Source organism: Coffea eugenioides, chromosome 1, assembly GCF_003713205.1.
Source record: "Coffea eugenioides isolate CCC68of chromosome 1, Ceug_1.0, whole genome shotgun sequence".
Classification (NCBI taxonomy): domain Eukaryota; kingdom Viridiplantae; phylum Streptophyta; class Magnoliopsida; order Gentianales; family Rubiaceae; genus Coffea; species Coffea eugenioides.
In genome coordinates this window covers 40,166,725-40,189,285 of record NC_040035.1, presented here as the reverse complement: position 1 = coordinate 40,189,285, position 22,561 = coordinate 40,166,725, and the positions used below count along the sequence as shown (strand labels likewise).

General features: G+C 35.7%; 3 protein-coding genes across 5 annotated transcripts; all 3 read right to left on the bottom strand.

Moving 5' to 3' along the window:
- Positions 1–1,326: 1,326 nt before the first annotated feature.
- Positions 1,327–3,030, bottom strand: LOC113779289 (translation initiation factor IF-2-like). The gene is made up of 2 exons (XM_027324841.1): positions 2,845–3,030; positions 1,327–2,380 (listed from the first exon to the last, which is right to left on the bottom strand). The coding sequence occupies exons 1-2, from the start codon at positions 2,945–2,947 to the stop codon at positions 1,452–1,454; spliced, it is 1,032 nt and encodes a 343-aa protein (XP_027180642.1). The 5' UTR covers positions 2,948–3,030; the 3' UTR covers positions 1,327–1,451.
- A 2,366-nt stretch (positions 3,031–5,396) lies between these two features.
- LOC113772560 lies at positions 5,397–6,616 on the bottom strand. The gene is made up of 2 exons (XM_027317186.1): positions 6,445–6,616; positions 5,397–5,779 (listed from the first exon to the last, which is right to left on the bottom strand). Exons 1-2 carry the CDS (start codon positions 6,545–6,547, stop codon positions 5,397–5,399), a joined length of 486 nt encoding a protein of 161 aa, XP_027172987.1. The 5' UTR covers positions 6,548–6,616.
- Positions 6,617–7,745: 1,129 nt separating this feature from the next.
- On the bottom strand, positions 7,746–14,491 carry LOC113764667 (F-box protein At5g39450). Of its 3 annotated transcripts, none has more exons than XR_003467676.1 (3): positions 12,023–14,491; positions 8,442–8,571; positions 7,746–8,270 (listed from the first exon to the last, which is right to left on the bottom strand). XR_003467676.1 is itself a non-coding variant. In XM_027308642.1 (2 exons), the coding sequence occupies exons 1-2, from the start codon at positions 13,879–13,881 to the stop codon at positions 8,267–8,269; spliced, it is 1,863 nt and encodes a 620-aa protein (XP_027164443.1). In that variant the 5' UTR covers positions 13,882–14,490; the 3' UTR covers positions 7,746–8,266. The 3 variants fall into 3 exon arrangements, 1 of the variants encoding a protein (XP_027164443.1); XR_003467667.1 differs by lacking the exon at positions 8,442–8,571 and adding an exon at positions 8,572–8,654 and having other exon boundaries at positions 12,023–14,489; XM_027308642.1 differs by lacking the exon at positions 8,442–8,571 and having other exon boundaries at positions 12,023–14,490.
- Positions 14,492–22,561: the final 8,070 nt, after the last annotated feature.

Sequence of the window (22,561 nt, the reverse complement as noted above, 5' to 3'; positions counted from 1 at the left end):
ACATTTATTCTAATTCCTAGTTAATCCACATTGACACCAAAGTTTAATTTCTTTGATTGGGACGAGAATTGGAGAAGAGTTTTGCTCTATTTCTTTATATCTGTTCTTTGATATCTGTGTATGTTTGATGATGTAATTTCTGCCATTAGTACAGATTTTAATGAAATTATGATATTTTTGTCAAAAAAAAAAGAAGAAGATAACTTTAAAATCTCAATTATATTCTATAAATAAATTATGACTTGGGAGTTTTGTATCATATGGACCAATCTTTTCACTAATTTTAGCTAGTTCTCCCATGATGGCCTAAGGTTTTCCACCTTAGGGTGCTTATTTCTAAACTGATTATCGAATATTCAAGTGATTTGGGTCATTTATTGTCCTTAAAATCTCAGAATTTAATGATTTTTTTGGCTAATCCTATTACAAGAAAGTTCAATTTAATTTTTTTTTGTTTCGTAATCTAGTTATGAAACAACTCCAGATGGAAGATTTGTACATCAAAATAACAACTTTATTCTGTTTAAATTTATTAAGATTTTAACTGTCTATTGCCTCTTCTTTGCACGTGGGAGTGTTGCAAGTGAAAAGTAAAATTACAAAACTGTCAGCAGCGACTGCATGGGGAAGTGATTAAAAGAAAGGGATAGTTTCAGTAACCTCCCTCCAAGTCCATGACAATTTCACAGATTTTCAATGTTATACTTGCCTACCTCGACCCTATAAAATGACCATAATAATCTTATCATATTAATATTTTTCATGCAATTAAACAATCCGCTCCTAATCATATGCATATAAGTGCATTTCACACAATTAGACATTAATGGAAACAAAAATAAAATTCATTCATAGAATAACTAATTATGTCCTAAACACAATTTTAACATTATAAATTAATTTTAGCTTTGGTTGAAGCATCTGGAGATGAATAAGAGAAGATGCAGGTTAAAGGTTTAAGAAAAAGGCAACAATAATACTTGCTCTATAAAGCACCCAATGAATTTCTCTTAAAAAAGCTTTTTCAGCCTCAGATCTTCACAAGATGGAGTGATTTGCGGCTCCAACCCCTGCATCCACAACCAGGATTGCAATGTCATCTGATTTTGGAACTAATTCTTGTCTTGGGCTCTCTTCTTCTCCCCTTCCTTTTTTTTTCTATAATTTCTTTCAGTTTTGCTACTCTTTCTTGACACAACACGTTTCAAAGATTCTCTTGTCCAATAACTTCTAAGCCTTCTACTTTGACGTTTGAAAGAACTAAATTAACCCCCCCAAGAAAAAATAACATAAACAAACTAAAAAAAATGATGTTACTGCAGGTAGTAATCAATGAAATGCAATTCTAGAATCTTTTATTCATTTCTAGGGTCAGAAAAATACAGGTATTGATCCAGAATTATACAAACACAAGTACAAGCGCAAATCACGATACAGCAAATATCTTAGCCTTAGTCTTCAGTTGTCCTCCTGAAACACCTGAGGCAATTAATGATGTATAGGCCAATTACAACAGCCAATAGAACAACCACAGCCACATCCATTGCTCTCCTTGACATCTTCAGTTTTGCTGCCGGATCAACTGCAGATTGGTTGTAGTTATCTACACTTGTTTTTCCACTTCCGTCCACAGTTTCACTAGTTCCTTTGTCCTTCATATCTGCAGCCTTTGCTTCTTCTTTCTCTGGCTTCTTCTGAGTAACATCTTGAACATCAGTCTGCTTAGATGGACCATCTATTGGACTGGTTTTGTCTGCAGTTTTTTGCTGAACAGTCTCCTGAGGTCGTGCCTCATCCGCAGGCTTCTGGAATTGCCGTGGCTCATCTGCAGGCTTCTGGGATACTGTTGACTCATCTGTAGGCCTCGAAATGTCAGACTTATCTGCAGGTTTCTGGGATTGTTGTGGCTCATCTGCAGGCTTCTGGGATACTGTTGACTCATCTGTAGGCCTCGAAATGTCAGACTTATCTGCAGGTTTCTGGGATTGTTGTGGCTCATCTGCAGGCTTCTGGGATCCTCGTGACTCATCTGTAGGTCTCAAAGATTCAGGCTTATGATCTGCAGGCTTCTGGGATCCTCGTGACTCATCTGTAGGCCTCAAAGATTCAGGCTTATGATCTGCAGGCTTCTGAGGTGTGGGACGTTCAGGGATAGTCAATTTGCTATCTTGCTTGCCTCCTGGAGCGATGAGTTTTGGTAGTCTAACGTACAATATGCCTCCGTCAAACTTGGCAGCAATTTTTTTAGTGTTAATATCAGATGAAATACGAAATTCTTTCTGGAAGCGGATAACTTTATTGTTTTCAGCCTCTCTCTCTCCACTGACCCTCAACTTTGCGCCTGCAGTCAGCTGGACGTTTAGTTTCTCCCTTCTAAAATCTGCAGAATTCTGTTTGTAAGATTTCAAGACTTAAAAGTGCTTGTGAACCCTCCATGAATCAGACTAGAATGGACACAGGAGGAAAGCATGTGATTTATCTGGGTGCTATTATTGGATGATCCTCAGATTCCAAGATAAGATCATACTTAAGGGACAGCAAATGTTCCACAATACATGTAAAAACTTTACTGATTGTTTGCCCCAAAAAAATATCCGAAAAGAATACTCATCAAAGGAAATTAAGGCAAAATATACTTTGCATTCAAGGTTTCATTGAATTAATTTGTTTGCTTCAAACAGGAAAATGGTATCAATCTTCTTATATACAAGAGAAATGTGTTGGAAGATCAAATTGAATACATGTGAGAGATTAAGGTTGATAAAAAAAAAAAAAGAAATAAAAAGGATAGTCAGCCAAAAATAAAGAAAGAAAAGAATGAATCTAAGAGAATGAGGAGTATACCAGGTAAATGGAGAAGAATGGTACTATAATCTTTATCCTTCACAGTTTCAACTAATGGTGCAAATTCTTCATCCTTGATAACTGCTTGTGCAGCAGCCTCCATCCTTCGAGTAAATTCAAGATTTTGGATTTGCTTTCTTTTATAAATATATATAAATATGTATCTGTATGGATTTGGTGGTTTCTAAAGACTTTTATGATCAATTGAATATACAGCAAGTCAGATAATCTATGTATTTATACATCCATTTTTCATCAGGGCTTTATACATTTTGAGTTTCCTTTGATGTCAAATATACCTTTTATTTTCTTGCTAGCTACATCTCCCCTTTCTTTGTTTGATAATCTTCCACTATTCCTCGGGAAAAGGCATGTTCCCACTACTTTTCCTTGAGGGGAAAGGCAAAGAGCCAAAACGGGATTGCTTGAGCAATTCATTTTCCTTGAGGGTATAATTGTACTACTAGTTTTAGTAAAATTATATATTTTTTAACTCCATTCTTAGCAATGTGATCCTTCATCTATCATCAAATATTAATTAGTCCCCTATCTTTACAAAAAATCAGTAACGTAGGACCTTTGACAGAATTGGAAAAATAATAGAGATATGAGTGTTCCCCGAACCTAACTAGTGCAATGTTCGTGTCCACATTTTATATCAATTAGAAAATTTAGTGATTTTGCTTGGATAAGTGATTTGTGGAAAACCTTATAATTCTAATAGCTCTGGCAATCTATGTGATGGATTAAGCATAAATAAAGTCCTTTAATGAAATTACCAGTAGTATTGGGAGTAAATGGAAATCTATTAAGTTCAAGCTAAATGACATTTATGCTAGAGCTTAATCTCTCTGTCACCCTTGCACACTTTGAGTTAATCACATTTGTTGTCCCCTGAAATTTGTGGTAATTACAAAATGGACATCAAAATTTGTCTAAATTAAAGTCCAATGCTTTGAATAGAAAATATTTTTCAACGAAGCACCTTCCAAACATTTATTAAAGAAACATTTTCCATTAGTCAATTGAAATAATGGCAACAAAACTCTATATTAGTGGAATCATAAAATCGTACAACCCTACTAAAAATGCAAACAGCCAACATTTCGTTCAATTGTATGCTTATAATTCATGAACACATAGAAATAGATATGAAAAATGCATCAAAAAAATAAATTTCTTCAACTAGGATTTTTAATTCTATCATCATATCTCTACAATAATAAAACAAGAGCGGGAGTTTGGTTTGATGTAAACAATTTAGTGCCATCTTTTGTGATTTCAATTTTATCCTTCGAATTAACTATTAACCAATAATCATGTATACAACTAAATCTTAACTGCTTAATTGTCGATGTACTCCAACTCTTTAAACTACACAACTACTTCTTTACGATTATAAATTCCTCACCACCCAATTATATATCAAATTAAACAGCTAAACATCACATAACTTCTAAAAATCTTCGTGCTTACAACTTCTAAATTCTCACTCCATAAAAGAATCTTTTGCCATCTACCATGACAAAGTACTTCTCCCGTTTCATCTTTTTACTTGGTGCGTTCTTTTGGGACGTAGATCTTTCATTAATCCATATTTCTTTTGTTTTTCATTTTGACTTTCCTTTTAACATGATATTTCTTTTGTCTTTCATTTTTTGTCCTTCCATCAATCTGTTTATCTAATTCGAACAATCAATAATACAAAAGTTCAAGTCACTCCAAAATTGATTCAACTTTAGCCAAGTGTAGATGATACAAACTCATCAGATAAAAAAAAATTTTAATTTCAAATTATTAGGATATCTCTTGGTTCAAATACTATGTATTTAAATCTTTAATCTTCTAGTGATCTAACTATAATCTACAAACTCTAATGATCCTACTAGTGTCGTGATCGAATTCATAAATTTTGAATTAGGATCGTAACAGCAGGATCAGGAGTTTAATAACCATGGCGCTAGTAGTGGTTTGGTCACTACAAATGCAGTTGCTCTAGTTCCTTGGTTTGGTCAAGACTGGATAATGTTTCTGCAAACACATGTTCGCACCAATTTGTTGCTAGATGCCTCGAGCTTCGCCTTCCTGGACAGTGGTATGGCGAATGCAGTCAGTCAAGTCATTTGGCCCTTCCACTATCAAACATGTCAGGCAGAGGCAGAGCATCTGATCATGGAGCTAATTCTTGTCTTAACCTCTCTTCTTCTGCCCTTCTCTTTCTTTCTTCAATTACTTCAGTTTTGCTATACCTTCTAACATGTTTCAAGACTTTATTGTCCAAATTGTAAGCTCTACTTTAATGTCCAATCGGTACAATGAAAGAACTAAATTAAACCACTCAAAAATCAATCAAAAAAGCAAACTAAAAAGATAAAACTGCAATTGTCGTGCACGAGCGCAACCACTAGACAGCAATAAATAAGCCTCAGTCTTGAGCTTTCCTCCAGAAAGACCTGATGAAATTAGGGAAGTATAGACCAAGTACTACACCAAAAAAACCAACCAAAACCACATTCTTTACTCTCCTTGACATCTTCAGTTTTGCTGCCAGATCAAGTGCAGTCCTCATGTAATTTTCTATCCATTTGCATTTTCATTAGTTCCTTTGTCAACCTCATCTGCAGGCTTCTGGGATGGCTGTGGCTTATCTGCAGGCATCCAAGATTCTGGCTTGTCTGCAGGAGTCTGAGGTGTTGGAGGCTCAGGGATAGGCAATTTGCTATCTTGCTTGCCTTCTGGAGCGGTGACTTTTGGTAGTCTAACATACAAGATGCCATCTTCAAACTTAGCACTAACTCTGTTAAATCATAATCAGATGAAACAGAGAAATCTTTCCGAAAGCTGATAGTTTTATTGTTTTCATCCTCTCTCTGTCCTCTGATCCTTACAGTATTTACTGAAGTCAGTTGGACCTTCAGTTCCTCCTTTCTGAAACCTGCCGGATTCAGTTTGTAAGTTTCTATGGTCTGAATTAAAGTACTTGTGAACCTTTCAAATATCAGAATGAACTGGACATGGGAGCAAAGTGAGTAAAATTCACTCTATACTCCAAAAATAATGAAATTAAATCAAAGAGTAGAAACCATAGCAGGTTTCATCTTAGTTTTTTGTTTGCTCCACATGAAAAGCTGATATCAATCTTCTATCTTCTTGTATAGAAATACAGGAGAAATATGTCAAAGATCAAATGTAATATATGTAAGAGACTGAGTTGGGGTTGATCAAAATACATTAGCCTCTAAGAGTAGCATATATCCAATCACAACTCACAAGATTTGGTAAACAAGATAATCAGCTAAATTGCAGGAAGATTACAGTCCATTGAGGACATTGTCTGTCAAAACTAGATTTCACAAGCATACATATTGTGAACATGAAAAACCTTCACATAAAGAATAATCCAACAGTGCATAACATTTCCCGAAGTAGAAAAGAACATGAAGTCATATGCTAATTAAATGGTTCATAGCAATTAAGCATAAAATGTTAGGAAACAGGTGTTAAAGTCCCAAAAAAAAAGGAAAAAAGGAAGAAGAAAATCCCACTAGGGTGAGGAGGTGGGGGGGGGGGGGTGGGGCGAAATAAAAGGACTATATATACCAGGTACATGGAGAAGAATGGTGTCACAATCTTTTGCCTCCACAGTTTCAGTTAGTGGTTCAATTTCTTCATACATGAGAGATGCAGGTGCAGCAGCCTCCATTCCCCGAGTAAATTCAAGAATTTGGACTTGCTTTCTTCACTCAAGATACATGTATATTGATTAGCTGGTTTCTAAAGACTCCTGTGGTGAATGGGATGTGTAGCCAGTCGGTTCATCTATGTATATATAACTTTTTAATACAATTTTCACTTAATACATACACTTTTTTTTTCTTACTAGCTATATCTTCACTTTCTTTGTTTGATACCTTCCGCTTTTCTTTTGTAAAAAGACATGTTCCTATTACTTTTACTTGTGGGAAAGGCAAAACAGCTAACCATGATTGCTTTATCTGTTCATGTTCTATGAGCGTATAATTTTACTAGTTTAATTCTCTTGTTGCAGCTTTCATGGCTAAAGTGGAACTATTCTTTGTTTTGTTAATACTCCTCCAAGAATATTGGTACTCTCCTTGGTGGCAGCTGGGCAAGCATATACATTCCTGCCATCATCTCATGCCATGATATTTATATGTATGAAAACAAAGACTGCTTTTCTTTGCTGGCTTTTTTTCCCTTTTCTTTTTTATACCTTATCTTTGCATGTTCCATATTTCTTTTGGATCAAGTGCAATCTACCACTTCAACTTTAATTACCTTTGCATTTGCTAATTTCTTATAGCAGACTACATCAACCATATCCTTTCATTTCAATTAAGTGTAACTTTTCTTCAAACCCCCAAATCCCCAATCTTTTGTTAAAGAGGACATGTAATATCCGAGCAGGCAACTTTTTTTAATCATCCAAGTTGCAAAAGAGAAATTAGTTTTGCTTAGCAAAGAGAATAATTATCTTTTAGGTGATAAAAATAATTACGTTCAGCTGAAGAGTGTTTTTAAGTTCTCAGACAGAAGTAATGAGAGAGCTACTGATCTTTGGTTTAATTCAGAGGTATCATTTCTCAAGGTTTTATCACCTGGGCCTGAGTATCTTGCTGCTAGCATAGGACATCTACACTATTGAAGGTTTCTACTGTCAACAATGAAAGTAAAGTGAAGAAACCAATGGAATTCAACAGGGCTTTGTCTTGTACCAAAGTTCATGAAAGTAATTAAACAATGAAGAGAAGACTTAATCTTGGTAGTAAAGTGACTGCAGAGCGGAGGAAGGCTGTTTAGGCCTACCTTCAGCTGTTGAGCTATAACTGCTGGGCAGAATCCATAATGGTCCACAATTCAAACGTGGGGAATATTATGAGTGTTGCAAAATCAAGGAGCAGCATATTATTGACAACTTTGTTCTGGAAAGTATACATATAAATCTCAACAGAATTGTCACTCTGATAACATCTACATCATGGTACTTTCTGTCTCAACTGTATTTGATCATCTAGAAGACGTACAGAATGAGCACCTTCATGTGCTCTGAAAAATCAACAAACTCGAACTTCTACCATTCTCTAACAGCAAACTTCCTTCCCAAACTAGGAGCTCTTGTCAAAAGCAAAGGAGACACCCCAACAAATGCAAGAATACACGGAAGATTGTATTGACAGATACCAAATTATGTATTACTACCAAGATTGGGAATTTTGTACTGGTCAGCTTAACTTCTCAATGTTATTATGATGTCCCACGAAAAATAGTAGACCCTCGACATCAGTAAGTGCTTTTGGAAGTCATTAACTATCTGTATATCCTCGTTGCCTTTCCAGAATATAGCCGAGAGAGATATGTTGCAGCTTAATCAACTTCACTCTAGCATGCACGGTACCCATGATTACCTACACGATGTAAAAGAAGATGACTTTACATTCAATGCCAAAAATTCAAGCTCTCGAAACTAAATATTACTTTAACATATTTGAAGAATCAGCGCTATTAATCTAGACAACCATAGAACAACTGGAAAATTGCTTCATTAAAGTATAACAGGAATTGGCATTTGCTCATACCCCAAATAGCATCATACCCTGCCCTAAATACATTACATGCATCAGCGTCTTTGCTGCATATCTTGAACAACAGTAATCAAAGCTGTCTCAGAATTGTTGGCAATGCTAAATTTACAGTATAAGACATTACCTGCATATAGGAGGACCGGTACATTAGAACTCGAAAAGAAGCCCTGGGAAGTACTTTCCAGATACTGATATACCTCTTAGTTTCTGAGTAACATGTTTCAAGATTAAAGTGTTAAAAGAAACCAGGAATTCATTGATTAAACAGGTGGTACTTTGCAAAATGTTAAACACTAGTACAAATGAAGGTCAGCATTGTGAGGCAATTCCATCTTTTGATGCTTATCTAGTCAGTTTCTAATGTTTGTGATCCTATACAGTTTATTATTGATTTTTCAACAGTTTATCTTTGGGTGAAGGCTAAATTGCTAAAATGATGCAGGGACTCATTTATAAAATCTCAGAATTTAAATGTAATTTTTTATAGCACTAAAAAGCCTTAAAAGAATTTACTTCGAACCTATTATCATAAATGTAAATTCACATATGTTTCCTTTCTCTATTCTTTTTGTTCCTACCTTTGCTTTTCTTCTTTTCTCAATTTTCTTCCCGACTCTAAAGCTAATTATGACAAAGACCAGTTTCATCCCACCCCCCAATCCTATCCTTCTCACTGCCTTCCACCATCCATGGCACTCCCTTCCACCCTGCTCCCTTCCCTCCAAATGCCAGTACCTCCATCAATCCACTAATCCATGATGATGGATTATGGCAGGCACCACTATGTTCTTCAGTGTATAGTTGTCATGCACAGCAGGTTATGTCCAACAGGTATCTTTTTCGTGGTAAAAATTCCAAATGTACACAATAGCAAACACCGTGGTTGAAAAGGTCTCATTCCATTCTAATTATTGGCGCCAACTCTGGAAGGAAGGGAGTAATTCAACCAGAATCAGTACCAAAATTACTATTAAGCATTGCTTTAAGGAAGGGAAAAAATGCTCATCATGGAAAGAATTCAAAAAGATTCTCACCTTGGTAAAGGAAACCTAAGCAACCCAATGGAAGGCCACTTAAGGGCAAAAGAGGGATTATATAGACAAAAATAGTTACACTTATTCTTTTTTTTTTTAATGCTAGATAGAAAAATTAATCTTTAGAGATCGACTTCTAAATAAGATCATATATCTTCATCTCTCCCCCTCTCTCAACCATAGTTCTTCCCCCCTTGCAGAGAACCCTCAGTTCTCTCTCCATCATCTGGACTACTTCCTCTCTCCAATTCCTCAATATCATCTTCTCTCACACTCCCAAATTTAACACCAACATAACTGTACCTATAGTACTCCATCCAAATCAACAACCACACATGCTCAAAACAGTTGTTACAGAAAGCATCTTAAGATTCAATCTGGTAAACCGTAAAGCCTTGGTTGAAAAGAGTGTAATGATCGAAACTTTAAGAAATAATAATCACCAAAAAAAGGAAAAAGAAAATGCCACAAGTACCCATATACTGATATTAAACAGTCATGGCAGCTATTAGGAAATTAGACAGAAAAATAGTTGTCTCACTTCTAAAATATTACAGGTGAAAGTTGATTTCTGGGGATACACCCCTTTTATTTGAGTATCATCAACTTTAAATTCAATTCTTACATGATGACTTTCTATATTTTGGAATACAAAATAAAGCCCTTAATGTGCTCTTTCTTTGCCCTGATAAAACACAAGACACTAAATCATTATAAAAAACCGGGACAAGATGAGGGAAAAGGAGGTCGACCAAAGTATAAAGTAAAGGTTAGATTTGCTTTATCTTGTCTGCTAATAAGAAGAAAATAGAATTACTATGCAGTATCACTCTTTAACTTCAAGTTTTGACAATTTGCTATTCACACAACGGATATCTTATTTTTCAAAGATCCTTAACCACTTCATTGTGCTCTAACCAAGTTTCTCCTGTCCAGTCACTGCAACCAGTTTAAGCACTGGACAAAGCTGGAATTTCTATTTAATTCCATTTTAAAGCCATAATATTGATAAGGTAATACAGGGTTAGAGAAGCTTAAGATCCTAAGGTTAACATTATACTACCTCAAGTGGATTGCTGATGTGTAGGATTCAACATCAGATAGAGAAGGAATTACTCTACCCTGTTTTCCTGAAAAGTTGTTGATTCTAACTTCTCACAACTTATCAGCAGCTTAAAGTAGTGTTGAAGTTCATTAAATTGTGTTATAATATAGACAATAGCAATGCTCAAAGGATATTCTTCCCTGCTCCATAATTTGCCAAGCATTAAACTTTCTTTTTAAATTTTGCTTCCCTAGAGACATATCAAAAGAAAGTATAGGAAACATGGCACTTGGAAGCAGAAAATAAGAAGAAAGCAACAAAGAATTGGAGGATGTTGGAGGTACAGGAAAATGAAATCCATTTTTTCCCTTGTTTTATAGAGCAACTTGTTGTCCAATATACAGGAGGTTGAGACAATCACACAAACTTAGCAGCAATTTCATTAGTTTTTTATTTAGGAAGGAATGCCTCTGAAAACCGATTATGCCTATTATCTCTATGTCCCCTCTCCTCTGATCCTCAAGATATTCTGTTTTAGGTGGACAATTAGTTTTTTTTCCTTTTCTAGCACCCGAAGCAATCAGTTAATAAGATTTCTGATTAGAGATGCAGTGTCCACCTTCTACAAATCTAATTAAATGACAATAGCAGACTACAGAATCCCATGGTTAATACTAATTGTTGTTCCCCGAAGAAGAAAAGCAAATTTGAAATCAAATATAAGATTAGAGTCAAGGGATTATAATGTTACAAAATCAAAAGAGTGCGGAAAATACAGATATACAGACTACAGAATCCCATGGTTACTACTAATTGTTGATCCCTGAAGAAGAAAAGCAAATTTGAAGTCAAATATAAGATTAGAGTCAAGGGATTATAATGTTACAAAATCAAAAGTCTGGAAAATAAAGATATACACAAAAAAAGAAAAAAGGGATGGGACAGAGTGAGAATTATAGATAGGTTTGACTGATTACTTAAATGTTAGTTTCACCTTTGGCCTGGAAATATCGACTTCTACATTTTTTTTTTACCTGCTAAATATTTTTTACTATTAAGTGATACACAACATGACTGAGAATCAACAAAATCACAGATTAAGAAACATATATAGTTTAGGGAGAGCGATAGATACTTGTTTGGCAGGAGGAGGTTGAGCGAACAAGGAGGTTGAGTTTGTAATCTAAAACTACATAGATGAATTGTCAATTAAATATAAGGTTTTGCATTTAAAAATGCCATATATGCAGCTAAAACAACAAAGAAAAGTGCGTAGAAGGCCAGCAAAGTAAGTTTCTTAGTAAGCACTACATATCAAACGGTATAGCTGTGACAGATGCACACTGGCAAACATGTACACAATATAAGCCACCTTAAACACATAAAATAGGATTGTCGACACACAATTATATCGGCATACTGTCAAGCAAGATATTCCAATTAACTTAAGACAAGAATGAGACAGAAGCAAAAAATGTGGGGCTCACAATGCATACCTTTGTGAAGACAAACTATTAGCAGAATTAGAGAAGGCAGCAAACACATTGGAATAGGACCGGGTCAGATAAGCGAAATTGGAAACTGGAGGTAGTGCATGCATCCGTTCACCTTTCTTCAAAAGCTTCTCTAAGTTAAGCCTCTGTAAGGTCAAAACTGATTTAGACTCCCTCCATACAAAAGCGAGCAGTCCATCTTGAATCACAAATAAAGAGCCAGGTTTTGAACCAGGATATCTGAAACCGTACCCATTTGCAATACCTTCCCCATTATAAGCACACTCTACGTTAAGAACACGGCCATCTTCATCAGCCTCCCAAGGAAATGGCTCCAGTGAAGATTCATCAATATTGACTATGAACATAGCAGAGCCATTTGGATGAAGAACGTAATGAGTACCTTCTAATATCTTGGTAGCTATGAGTAAAGTCTGGCCCTGTGACTTCTCATAAGAGAGCAAAAGGAAAAAGAGAGCCTTTCCAAGCTTGTCTTCGCTAGGCCGCCCAGGAGGCCAACCAAATGTACCTCCCCAAAGACCAGAATATTCTTGGCCTGCTACTGGCTCCCGCATGGGCAGCTTGTAAAGAGCAAACCGACTATCATGCATATTAGGCCATGCCCTGTAAGACGATAATTTCACAGTTGAAGCATGTAACGTCAGTCCTATTGTGTCACCAGAATGCAGAAACTCATGAAGCTGTGCATGTCTGTTTCCCCCGGAAGAAAAATTCTTTTTCAATGTCTCACGGCTACCATTAATTGAGTTTGATTTCCCAAGCATATGCCTAAAACTATCCCTGAAATATCCAGTAAGAGTTTTCTTTTTCATGCACTGAGTCCGGCTGCCATCACCATACCATGAAGTTTCACAGCCATGTGTACAATTCATATTCTTTCTGATTTCACTCATTTCTAATTGAGTAGGATCCAACAGCAATCTGGCACCAGCTTTCCTATCACTGGGGCTGCTACCAAGATTATACATCTGCATAAGCAGCAATCTTCTTTCAGATAGGATTGCTATATCCTCTGATAAATCAACATCACCCCTTAAACGAGGAAACAGGAGTGAATTTTTTGCGTCTCGGACCTGCAGCCGGACTTGACCAGTGACAAGGTCTAGAAGCTTTCTCCTATCACCAAATGCCATTCTGCTAAAAGGCACCATTGAGGCATTGTGTCCAACAATTCTGTTTGACTTTGAAATACCACTATCCGACCGAGAAATCTTCCGTGAGAAATCCTTATCCAAATCATGGGCAAAACTTTTGCTGTGGGCCAATATACCCACATTCCTCTGCTGCCGAGGCTCAACCTCAAGTAAGAGCACATTACAAGTCCTATCAACTGCCTTGAGTGAACCAGGATAGACATAGTCATGGTCTCTCTCCCTTCCATGCAAGAAAAATTCAGCAGAGCCCTCAAAATCACAAAGAATCTCAAATACGGGCGCCCATAAAATTGGGCCATCTTCAATCCCTAAAGGTCCAATTTCTTGAGGTATAATTCGGCACCCAACAACCGACACAAAACCAGGCATGACATAAACTACATTGCCAAGCTCAGGATTTTGGTGAACCCATATTCCAAGCAGAGGAAAGACACCAACAAGAAACCGGCAAATCGCCTTGTAGGATGAAACTCCTTTCCTCCACTCACTAAGATCCTTATAAGGAACTACCCCCAGCTTATCACACTGTGCAAGCCAGACCTTCTCACAGGCCACTAATTCACACAGCCCTCGACAGCAAAGACCAAGATTACATAAATCCTTGGGAGTGAGGGACCTGGTGACTATGATTAGAACATCATCTGGTAGATGCAGAAGCAAGCTAGATCCACACTGATCAGGCAACATGACGAAACAACACCACAAATTCTCTTTTAGGCTTCAAACTTCAGCTATAAAAATCCCCTTTTGTACATGAAAAAAGCAATGTAATCATACCCTTTCAGGTTTCAAACTTCAGCAACAAAAGCTATGTTCTTTTCTGGGCATATAATTGCAAATCCCGCAACAAATAAAGGAAAAACAAAAAATCTATAACTTTAAAAACCTCCAGGAACTCGAGAGTAGTACAGACTGAAAAAGCTATAGCTCATACCTCTTCAAGATGAAAAGAGTAGCACATACTTTAAAAAGCTATAGCTATAGCTATTCTCACAGCTTATCCAACTGAGAGAAAAATTGAGAACAACATCAAAAGGGTTTGCCTTGGATTCTTGAAAGATTTCCCTAATCAGCTGAAGCCCAATTGCTATGCCCCAGATGCTTCAATTTCTTGAACTTCAGAAAGGGGGTAATTAAGCTTGATTAAGGAAAAAAGAAAGCTTGGAGATGAATGAGACAGAAATCATCACCCAATATGAAGAGGGTTGATGTCCAGATAATTGATCAAAGCTGGAAGTCTGGAGTATTTTAGAAGGAATTATTGAGGATGACAGACAAAAGATGCATTGGAATAAGAATTGTCCCTGTCCTGTTTCTGCTGTAGGACTTGGGAGGGGCCCTCTCCTCCAAACTAGGCCAGGCCAGCTTGACAATGTTGAATGTTGAATGCTAATAATGGTGGTTAAACTTGGAAGTAGAAGATGAAAGTCCTTCCCAAGTCCAAAATCGTTGTCTGCACATATGGTCCACTAGGCAGCACGCACTCCCCACGTTTCCATTTTCTTGCGTTTCCATTTTCTTGATTGCGAAAGGACAGCAAGTTTCTATAGAATGGAATCGAGTGAAATGAAATCAGATACTGCGGATTGATCCAATTATTCAATTGATGGGTTATTCGGTAGAATTTTGTATTGGTGAATTTTTTTTATAGAAATTATCATTTCATTTGTGAAATATGCACTATAATGAAATTAGGTACTGTGGATTGATCCGGTTATGTGATTTGATGGGTTATTCGTTAGAATTTTATATTTGTGAAATTTTTTTGATTGAAATTATCATTTCATCTATGAAATATATCGTCATACATATCACAAAAATATTAGATTTAAATGATACAGAGACACTAGATATGAGAAAATTATAACTATTACCTTATAAATTTCCAATCCATTCCAAATCATATCAATCTCTTTGAACCCAACAAACATGGTATTAGTAGAAGTTAGTAATAAATAATCCGGAAGAATTTATACTCGACTCAATGATTAATCCAATTAAACGACTAAAGGGTTATTCACTAAAATTTGATATTAAAAAAAGTTAAGCCAGTAACAAGTAATTAGATTGGGTTTAATAAGACATTCTTAAAATCTCGATACTTATACATATGTATTTATATAATTTACGCCATAGGATGGCAATTACTAAAAACAAGAGTCAAATCCTCCTCATTTTTCTCAATGTTCTTTGATTTGTAGGTTTTTAGGTTCTTGAAAATGTTCAAGACTTCATGCTGTGGGATTAGAATAAAGAATACACGAGTCCATCTTCAAAGTTATTGTGTATCATTTTGCTATTCATATTTGGTCGTGACTATTTGAACACCATCTTTGAAGTGATGTTTTTATTTCCAAATTGTATGTGATGACGTTGTTGAACTATGGTTGTAATTTATTTTTTTTTTTTCTTATGAGTGTGTCTGTTTTGATGCAACAAAATTTTAGTTTAATAAAATTTAGTTCGAGATTTTTAAAACTATTTAGATGCATGTATTCGACAGGTTTTATTAGTGAATATGGATATCAAATGGTTAATCTAAAGCAACAAGCAAGCTGGTTTATAAGGAGATTATCTAAATGGGTTTAATTTTTGTTTGGATTGTAATTTTTTACAAAAAAAAAAAATTTTAAGTTTTCCGTGAATACATTTCTTAATCACCTTCTTATCTCGCATACATCAAATCGCTACAATACATCTTCTTACAAAAAGTCTTAAAAATAACTATCCATATAGGGCGAGTTAAAAGAAGTTTTGATAGTACCAACTGTTACTGTCCCTTTTAGGGAAAAATACAGCCAAACACACAAGCAAGAAAGCAAGCACAATTTTGTAATTGATATTTTTTTATACAATTTTCAATAACTTTTTTACCCCACAAACATTACATTCCATTCTTCTATATTTTTTTAAGTGTGTTTTTTTTTTATTATTAAGAGAAAGAGAAAGGTGGGACATGGGATGTGCTTATTTCACACTGTGAACCTCTAATGTGTTTTTCAAGTCATGTTCAAAGTCAATATAGTAAAGTTGATGGCAAAGAATTTAGGCTTTTCAACATGTGCTGATCAAAAGTATACTTGAAGACTACAATCATTAACTTTATCGTTTACTCCAAATAAAAATAAGAATTTCAAATATACCTCCAATTTAAAACAAAAAATAGTGCAAAGGAACTTTCTCATTTATTTTTTTCAATTCCTCCTTTTCTCTGCACTAAATTTATATAATTTGCTCTCAACCTTATAAATATATATTTTTATAATTTTATAATATATTTATATATTTATAAATATATATTATATAATATATTAGTATAATATTAATATATTTATAATATATGTTATATAATTATATTGATAGTATACATGTGTGTATAATAATTATCTCGTCCTTTTCTTTAGTCTATCCACTAGACCATGTTTTGATCATTTTCAACACTGATCGGGCCAAAGTGCAATATATCTATAGCTTCATCAGAGTGATAATTTTTAGGCTTCATGACCCTAAAGTTAGATATGTCTAAAGCCTGTGATAGGGGTGGAATGGAAATTTTTAGGAAGGCTTATGATGCACATGGGATTCTGTCCTACTTTTGTTCACTGGATCATGGCTTGTATTTCCACAGTCTCTTATTCCTTTAATCTGAATAATTGTGGAATAAGGTGGGATATATAAAGCCTTCCAGATGAATTCGACAAGGGGATCCTTTATCTTCTTACTTGTTTATCATCTGTACTGAAGGGCTTTCTAACTTACTCAAGAAAGTTGTGGAAGGGAAGCAGTTAACTGGCATTAAAATTGGCAAAGATAGCCCTATGGTCTCTCACTTGTGTTTTTGCAGATGATTCACTATTGCTGCAAAGCAAGTAAGCAGGAAGCACTGAAGGTGAAGGAAATCCTCCAGCAATATGGACAAGCATCAGGACAGGTAGTTAACTTTGACAATGTTTTTTAGCAGAAACACTCCCAACCAGATAAGAGGGGAGATAAGTGAGGCTTTGGATAGCATGAGGGAGGCACACAGTGGAAAATATCTAGGCTTACCTATGACTATAGGGAGGGCTAAAAACCAGGTGTTTGGATATCTGAAAAATAAAATAAACAGTAAGTTACAAGGATGGAAACAGAAGGTGCTTAGTCATGGGGGGAAAGAGGTTCTGATCAAATCAATTCTCATGGCAATGCCAACATACATTATGTCATGCTTTAAATTACCTAAAGGTATGTGTAAGGAGATATGTGCTAGAATTGCCAGATTCTGGTGGGTGGATGGGGATAAAGAAAACAAGTTGTATTGGGTTAGATGGGGTAAACTGTCAGAAGTTAAAGGGAAAGGAGGGTTGGGTTTTAGAGACTTGGAAGCTTTCAACCTAGCTCTGCTTGCAAAACAAATATGGAGAGTTATTACCAATCCAAATTTGTTAGTAAACAAAGTTTTGAAAGCTAAATATATGAAAGATGAAGAGTGGCTAGAGAAGAACCCTCCAAATACTGCATCCTGGTGCTGGAAAAGTATCCACAAAGGGGGGGAGTTATTGCAAAAGGGATTGTGGAAGAGAGTGGGAGATGGAAGGAGAGTGAAGATCTGGCAGGATAGATGGATCCTTGGCTTGGAGAATGGAAGAGTATTAACTATAAGGCCTGCTGATTGCCAGTTATGTCATGTTCATGAGTTGATAGAGGGAGGGAAGTGGAAGACGGATTGCCTGCAAAAATGGTTTAATGCAAAAGATGTGGAATACATAACTAGCATTCCCCTCAGTCTATTTAGAAGAAAAGACAGACTCTACTGGAAACATAGCAAATTTGGTGTGTATACAGTGAAGACTGGATATGCTGTAGCAAAAGTGAAAGGTGAGACTCAGAGTCGAAGGATAGAACTGGGCTCAGAAACTAGTTAGGAAATTAGGAAACAGTGTGTGGAAGAGTCTATGGAGTCTAAACATCAAGATGAAGCTAAAACATTTTTTTGGAGGTGCCAGCAGAATAGCTTGCCAGGTAATGAAGCCATCTATAAGAGAATTGGGTAGGGAAGCAGCCTATGTAATTGCTGCAGTGAGGATACTGAAACCATTGAGCACATATTTTTCTTTTGTCCAAAGGCTCAAGTGGTGTGGAGGATAGCTCCTGTGAGTTGGGAGGGGATAACTGAGTTGCAAAGTAACATATGGAGATGGTAGGATGCAGTGATGCAATCTGCTAAGAAGGAACAAGGAATGGACAGAATCAAGCTTACGGTCAATATATTATTGCAAATCTGGAAGGCTAGGAATAGGATGACATTCCAGAGTGTGAACGTGGATACAAAACTGATAGTAGACAAAGCACAGCAGGAATGGACTGAATATGAAGCTGAGACTGAAACAGATACAAGAACAAATGCTTCATCAGAAGTGGACAAACAGCTGCAACATGGTTGGGAACCACCTAAGGAAGGGGTGATCAAAATAAATACTGATGCAGCAATCTCAGCTAAAATGGTAAGAACAGAGCTGGGGATAATAGCTAGGAATTGGCGTGGAGGGATTGTGAAAGCGAAAGGAATCACTGAAAGTAGGAGAGGGGAAGCAGCTAAAGAGGAAGCACTAGCTATAAGAAGTGCACTGGAAATGGTAAAAGATGCAGGATGGACAAACATAGAGGTCCAATCTAACTGCAAAAGTGTTGTAAGCCAAATTAACACAGGCAATGTTCAGGATTGTTATCTTACAAACAATCCTGGAAGACATTGAGGATCTAAAACAGATTTTTGACTATTGCATATTCTCGTGTTCCCAGAGCTGCAAATGGTTGTAGTCATTTGCTAGCTCAATTTGCAATCAAGTTGATTAGGAATATTGAGTGGGAAGAATCCTTCCCAACATGGCTATTAGATTTAGTCAGAAAAGATAGGGGGTATTTACCCCTTTTTGTAATTAGCTCTTGTATTATCAATTGTTAATATCTATAAAAATGTTAACGTTTGTTGGACAAAAATAATCCCCTGCGACGGTACAAAACCTACCTAAGATGCACTGCATGTTACTAGTAAAGGTGGATCTAGCGGCTTGGGGTAGGGCTTTATACTTTATTTTTTCACTAGCTCAGAAACACATTTCTTGACTAGCATTGTCACATGACAAAGCAAAACCAGATCAGTTTAGCTGCCAATGCACTCAGATGCTTGTCAAATGGACCCATTTGTCCAGCTCCTTTCACAAGCTGCAAATGTTTGCCCTTGACCATAATCTGCTATGTATCCTCCCACCTGCCAATTAGCACAGAAAATATCATGGAATTGAGGTTTCTAAAACGAGAAACATCCAAGAAACAGTAAAAAATTAAAGCCGTCTAAGCTTAAGAAAGTTATGGTGCAACACAGAAAAATAGTACCTCATCATCATCAGCATAGCAAGAGTGTTTATAGCACACTATTTGCTGTAACTACAATAACTCCATCAGTGTCACCACCGCAAATATAGAAATTTTTGCCAAAATTAGTTGGGCTGGCCTTTCTTTTACTTCTAAATAAGTTGCAGAACAACATATGACAAATCCTTGGATTTTCATTTATCACATAAATTGTAATGAATTAATCTTGCTTGCATCGTCAGTGTATATATTGACGGGTCGAAATGCATTCTACATCATCTAACTTTAAATTTAAATACTAAATTTTGAATTTGTGACGTACATCTTGACTGACAAGTGTATACACTGACAACGCGTAAAAAAGTTATCCAATTCTTAAACAGTTGATAGTTACCTGTACAACCTAACCCTAATGCCATTTTGGTGAGCTCCTTAATAATTGGGAGAATGGAACATTGGTGATTCAATCCATGAGTCGATTGAACTCCACGTTTTGGTAATTGAAAATTATGAGCAATTCAATTATAACATTAACAAATTAAGGTATAAAAATAAGTAGTGGACTTGTGCTATACAAGTTCATTGTATTCTTCAATTTACCTGCAAAGACCCCTGTTTGTGGGTATTGCGTGAATAGCAGCTTGGACATCTGCTTTATTGAACTTTTCCTAACAAAGTAGTAGCAAAGAGTCAAACTAATAAATAGTTTTCATGTGTATCCTCTACCTAAAAAGTTCATTCAATTATTGACTGCCAAAGAGAAAAGCTGGTGGACTGTTCCAATCAGGCCCTTCAATCAAGCCACATGCATAAATCAACCTTGTGGCTTTAGCCTTTGAAAAAATAAATTAGCATCCTCATAGTATCATGTGAATATAGTCCCCATGTTAATTAATTTGGACCACTACCGTTGAAATATCTTTAGTGATGATCCTCCACGGGGAAAGTTTTTCAAAATATATAAATTTTGAGGGAATCTGTTGGACTTTGTTTGGCATAATTGAAAACCAATATTTTGTCGGCCCTTATTTTGATGTACCATGTGCGAAAAAATTCATGCAGGCAAGACATTGAGGTCCTGATAATTTAATTTTGGAAGATTAATTTTCTATATACTGATAATATATACACCATCTTCGTTAAATGCAAAACAACTCATCCAGTCATCTGAATTAAAATTTAAAATTTACACTGTCTGTCAATAATATATGTATATATATCAGATTAACTCTTAACATAATAGCTTCCCTTTTTCGAAGTGTTTGATAATCAATCAATGCATTTCCAATCTGAAAATCCCAAATCCACAAGAGATCAAAATACTAAAACACTTGTCAATCACACAAAAAAAAAAGTTATAATACTGCTAGTGGAGTATTAAAGTAAAACTGTGAAGCAAATTATTGTATGCCTATCAAATTGATGATAGTGCTATTCATTTGCTTAGTTAAGGTATATGATGACCAGCATAACTTTCTCCAGCTATATATGTAAAAATCTTGCGACTTGTACTGTGGAAACCTCTCAAACTGGCCAATTCTGGGGAGAGCCATAATTATCCCACAATGTAGATAATAGTCTTGTGATAGAGTAGAAGAACCTACCATCCAGGTGACTCCCAAGAAAAAAAGATCTCATTTGAAACTGAAAAATTCCCAAATATATTGGGCTTTTAGTTTTTACGAGATAAACTAAGCCCTGGTGATTCTTTTTTAAACTTTTTTGCAGAAAATGTGGAAAGAAAATGAGAAAAGGAAGGATGTAGCCACCATTGTTCCACGTCCAATAGTTTGGATAAAGTCGCTTGCCATCATATTTAACTTTAAATGCGCCCAATTCTTCCGTTGCAGCCGGTGCAGGGCTGCAAACGAATCAAACTAATCGTGAGTTGGTTCGATTAAAGTTCGAATCGTTAAGTTCGTGCCAACCTAGTCGAGCTATCAAAGTCAAGTCGAGTATAGAGAAACTCAGTTCAATAGCTCGCGAGTTGAATCGATTATATTTTTTGTTTTTTATTTTAATAGTGAAATTATATCTATATCTAGTATTTTTACTATTTATTAGGGAAAATGAATATTTTATTTATTTTTAAAAATAATTATTTTTATATTTTAAAACTCTAGTAGACTTGAATTCAAGTTCTGCTGGATTCAAATTTGAGGTTCAAACTCGAATTTTATATTGAAAGTTTATTGAGTTTGAGATTGATAAAATTGAGATGATGTTCGGTTCGGTTAATGTCACCGCAAGAATCTGTGGCAGAAGAGTTCTTTGATTTGATTGACTTGAGGAAGGATCGAAGATTGTCTATTTGACTAGCATAATTGAAGCTAAAGAGCATGAAAAGATTGAAAAACAAGAGTAGTAAAACATGAAATAAAAATTTCGTCATCTCTGTCTAGCACAGAAAACCTAGACAAATTCTGCATCCTTTTTTTTTTTTCTCTAAACTCTGACCTCGATATTTAGACGCTTCATCTCAAACTATCTGTCCATTCAATCCACTGATGATATTGGACCCTAACTTGGCTTTTCTTTAAAGTATCAAGAAATTTTCTTTCAAAGATTATAAATTTATTCCGGACAAAGTCCAACAGAAAATGCAATGTTGGAAAGCCAAACTCCTGTCGTTGGCTGATTAAACAAGCCATCGTTCAACAATCTTTAGCAGCAATAACTGCTTACGTTACTCAATATCTCCCCTTCCCCCAAGAAACTTTGTTAGGTCTTAATAGAGTTGAAAGGGATTTCTTGCAGTCCAAAGAGAATCTTCGAAGGCAAATTCTTAACCAACATTTTAATTTTGATTATTCTAAAACAATTTGCTAAGCAAAATAGAATTTATCGAATTTTCTAACTTCATTGGCCAAAATTGTTTAAATATAATTTTTGGAGGGAAAATCAACAAAGTTAAAAACATACAAGTACTAATAATACAATACACCCCCTTCACTTTTCCATTCTTCTCTTTTTCCGCCACTGGCCTGAGCAGCAGATTTTTTTACTTTCCCAA